The 4,599-nt window shown below is 33.5% G+C and overlaps 1 protein-coding gene across 1 annotated transcript; it reads right to left on the bottom strand.

Annotated features, from left to right (window-relative positions):
- Positions 1–288: 288 nt before the first annotated feature.
- Positions 289–1,275, bottom strand: LOC105995435 (olfactory receptor 1094-like). The gene has a single exon (XM_013029147.1). The coding sequence runs from the start codon at positions 1,273–1,275 to the stop codon at positions 289–291; it is 987 nt and encodes a 328-aa protein (XP_012884601.1).
- Between the last annotated feature and the right edge of the window lie 3,324 nt (positions 1,276–4,599).

Below are 4,599 nucleotides of genomic sequence, written 5' to 3'. Positions count from 1 at the left end.
AGAGCATCCTGAATAAATCATTTCAGACATAATCCATGAAGGTCAAATTATGTAAAACATAAGCATAGTGATTCCTGTCCATCGATGATTAATTTATTCAGATCAATTTGAACAAAGTGGCAGACAAGCAAATGACAAAATAGGCAGAGGTTTCTACCATGTTAGATTAGAAAGCAGTTAAGAGTTTATTTGGAAATGCTTTAGCAATATAAACAAGATTTGTATTTCCTCTAGTTTCTGATTAAACAGAAGTAAGCATACAAAAAGTACACTTGGTGATCCTAAAATTTAAAAATTCACTTGATTGATGAACCAAATTCTTTTCAATAATTTCTTCATTGCCTCCTTTACGTCTTTGTTTCTCAAACTGTAAATGATGGGATTCAGCATGGGGTTCACAATGCTGTAAAATGTCGAAACGATCATGTCATGCTCTAAGGCATAGTTAGAACTTGGTCTCACATACATGAAGAGGACTGTCCCATGAAAAATCGACACTCCAGTCAGGTGAGAGCCACAGGTGGAGAACACTTTTCTCCTCCCTTCAGCTGAACGCATTCTCAGAATGGCCAACAGAATGAAACCATAGGAGACCAGGACAATCAGAATAGTGACTATCTCAATAGACCCTACACAGTAGAAGAGTAGAAGCTGGTTTATTTTTGTGTCAGAACAGGAAATAGCAAGTAGTGGAGGAATATCACAGAAGACATGCCTGATTTCATTGGATCCACAGAAGGACAGGCTAAAAGTAGCCACTGTGTGTATCAATGCGTGCGTAATGCCACAAAGATAGGAAGCAATGATGAGTGGTAGATAAACTCTGGATGACATGGTCACTGAGTAGAGGAGAGGGTTGTAGATGGCTACATAGCGGTCATAAGCCATAGCAGCCAAAAGAAAACATTCTGTGGTTCCAAAAGTCACAAAGAGAACCATTTGTGAGACACACCCTGCATAAGAAATGGATTTCGTCTTTACAAGGAAATTTACCAACATTTTTGGTGTGACAACGCTAGAATAGCAGGCATCCAAGAATGATAACACACTCAGAAAATAGTACATGGGGTTGTGTAGCCGAGAATCTACTATTACCAATAACACCAATCCCAAATTGCCTACTAGAGTAAAAAGATAGACTGCTAGAAATAGTAAAAATAAGATGACTTGCAGTTCAAAATCATCTGTGAATCCCTTGAGTATAAACATGGTGACTTCAGTCTCATTGTTCGAATGAATTCTGTACAAATCCATATTTGGTGGTATCCCTGGCATTTCAGTTGTTATTTGTTGGTCCTCAAAGCAATAGCTTGTGAGCCTAGAGTCCAGTTACGTCTTCCTCTGCACATCTTTGGCACACATAAGGAAGTCTTCAAGGCAGATTGATTGAGCAGTTATGCAGGTAGGTCCAACCAGATGCATGGCTCTGTTTAAATGAAATGAAGAAAATATTTTATTTATTTACGGCTGACTTTTGTCATGCAAAAACAAAAGATCTACTTATTGCACTGGCTGAATTTCTAGTTTCTTTTCCTTTGCTTCTGTTTGGTTGTGATGCTGAGAAACACTAGAACTTCTTATCTGCTAGTTAAGGAATTTATCGCTGATATGCATGCCAATATATGCCTTCCATTTTATCATATTTCTGCATTGATTCCATATTGAATGTCTGCGTTTTCAAAATTAGGGTTCTACTACTTGAGCCTTAGCTCGTTTTATTATTTTGTTTGTTTTTTGTTTTTTAATGTGTTTTTTATTGTAAAAATACTATACAGAGGGGTTACAGTTACATGAGTAAGGTAATGAGTACATTTCCTATCAAGCATTGTTGCCTCCTCCTCTTTTGTATTTCCCCTACCATCCCTTCCTTCCCACCTCCCCAACTACTCCCCCCCGAAGCTGAAATTGTAAAGTTTGTTTTCAGCATAGTGCCTTTACATCTCATTGCCACAATGGGTCAACCTGTATCCCTATTTGAGCATTTTTTCCCTTCTCCTCCCCAAATTACAAGATGCAGGGTACCAGACTCAAATACAGTGAAAACAGGAATTATACCATGGGGGAGCAACATACCAAGGAAAGCAAAAGATCACATAATACATTAAAAGTACATTAAAAAAAAACAGCAACCGAGGAAAAAACCACTTGTGTCTCTGTCTTGGTGTTTATTCTGCTTATCATCTTATATGGTCATATATACATAGCTTTTGACATTTTTTGCTTGTCCTAGACATATACTAGTTATTGCAAATAAGGGAAACCATGGGACCTATGTTTCTTTGGGTCTGGCTTACTTCACTTAGTATAATTTTTTTCCAATCTTTCCATTTCCTAACAAATTGGGTGATGTCATTCTTTCTGATGGAGGCATATAATTCCATTGTGTGTGTGTGTGTGTGTGTGTGTGTGTGTGTGTGTGCATATATACATACATATCACATTTTATTGATCCATTCATCTACTTAGGGGCATCTGGGTTGTTTTGTTTGGTTGATTAATTAGAGATGAGTCACAAGGAATTCCTTCTCTAAGCTGCTTCAAACTGTGATCCTCAGATCTCACTCCCCCAAGTAGCTAAGATTATAGGTCTGAGACACTGGAGCCTAAAGGATTTCAATTTGACATGTCAGTCAATGAGTACAACTATCTTAACGTGCTACCTCTTCCCTATTCTTCCCCATGTCTCTCATCCTACCCATTCCTTCAATCCAAATTTCCTTTTCATCTGACAATTATCTCATTCCATTAATAACTGAGAGATAGAAATGAGCAGAATATATGTTGCTCTTAACAGAAATAATCTAGTTTGCAAAAAAGGTTAGTTAAAAATAAAGTAATGTATTTGTCTCCTGACGTAAAATTTTTTCTATAGTATTTTTCCAATTTTCATTCTTGAAACAAATATTATTAACTGTCCATTTGTGGCATCCATTTTACTACTATTTTTAAATGAATTTTCATTTTATAGAAATGGAAAAGGTTTCAATATGTATTCTGATTTTTAAGCAAAGTCCTTGAGCATATTTATATATTTATCATATATATACTTGTTAAAACTAATTCATGTGATATGCAAAAAGATACAATAAAATATCATCCTACATGTATTTATACCAATGTTTACAGAAGTTATTAAACACAACCACAGTGTGAGTCATCAATGTTCATGAAACAACACAAAAATTGAATTCATTTGTATACAGATAGAATGCTTTTATGATGAAAATTAAAATATTAAATCAACTATAATATCCCACAAATTTTAAGAATTTGGCTGAGTTGGAGGTCAGTAGAGAGTTTATCTTACATATGTGAAGTCATGCATTTAGTCTCTACAGTTTAAGTCCATCTCCACAAAACAAACAAATTTCCAAATACAGATTTCATGATGATGGATTTTATTTTTCCTCCTTCGTGTCACACACCAAACTACAATCCCAGGATAAAAATATCTGCTGGACACAGAGCTGAGCTGGATGTAGAAACCAACAAGTGATTTACACTAAATATGAAAAACACTAGATTTTGACATACACATCCTATCAAAAAGATTGTGAGAATGATACCTGAATACCCTTCTTGGAAGAAAGAATTCTATAACTTTTTTCTCAATAAACATTCAAGAGGAGCCCTGGGGAAGATGTTTTAATATATATAGAACCAACAATTTTATAAATGTAGGATTATAAGTAGTCAGCCAAATGCTCTATCTTAGAGATTCTATAATTCTGAATTAAAATAAATTCCAATTTCTCTGTGCTAAGTGAGAGAATTAACACTTTACTCAACATTCAAAGAAAACATATTTTCTATTTTTGTTTGGATACATTTATAAAAATAATTAATAATCCATCAACTAATACTACATCTATATGATAAGAATTCATGCAATATCTTTATAGTAAAAAATATATACAAACACAAATTCATGTATTGATTGTTCATTTCAAATACACTGTTGTTTTAAAAATCCCTACTTCTTTTCCTTCCTTTTTTTCTTTTCAAGAACTTATTAATAACATAAAATATTTTTAAAATCAAGAGTTAAACAGGAATGGGCTAGAAGGAGATGAATGAATTTAGAAAACATGAAAAAGATTTTTTTCTAACATTATCTAACATTATCCATTGATAAAGTTTTTATGAATATAAGTGAACATGTTGACTGATTTACAGGAGCAGTTTCTGCTACAAGTCTAACTTTTATTCCCTAATGCATCTTAGCTAAGAAATTGTGGAAGATTATGAAATATACCTGGGCTATCAATTCCTATTTTGAAATCTCACATTTAGAATAGTGAGTTTGGCAAAGTTACTTCTCTTTTGTAACTAATGAATAATTAAGATATGACAAAAGCTATCAGTGTTGTTTCCAGTTACAAGAATAACATTGCAGAGGTCTTAGGTATACTTTATGTTAAAATGTACAGTAAGCTAAAAATTTAAGTATCTATAAAAGTTGAAAACATGTGACACATTATTTCAAATTTTTATTCAACTACAACTAAGTAAATTCAAATTATAAAATCAATTTCCACACCTCAAATATCTAGAAAAAATCTAATTGTTTCTTTTTAGTTACAAATTACTTGTCATGTG

The sequence above is a fragment of the Dipodomys ordii genome, unplaced genomic scaffold (genome assembly GCF_000151885.1).
Source record: "Dipodomys ordii isolate 6190 unplaced genomic scaffold, Dord_2.0 Scaffold117, whole genome shotgun sequence".
Lineage (NCBI taxonomy): Eukaryota > Metazoa > Chordata > Mammalia > Rodentia > Heteromyidae > Dipodomys > Dipodomys ordii.
This window is presented reverse-complemented; position numbering and strand designations above follow the sequence as displayed.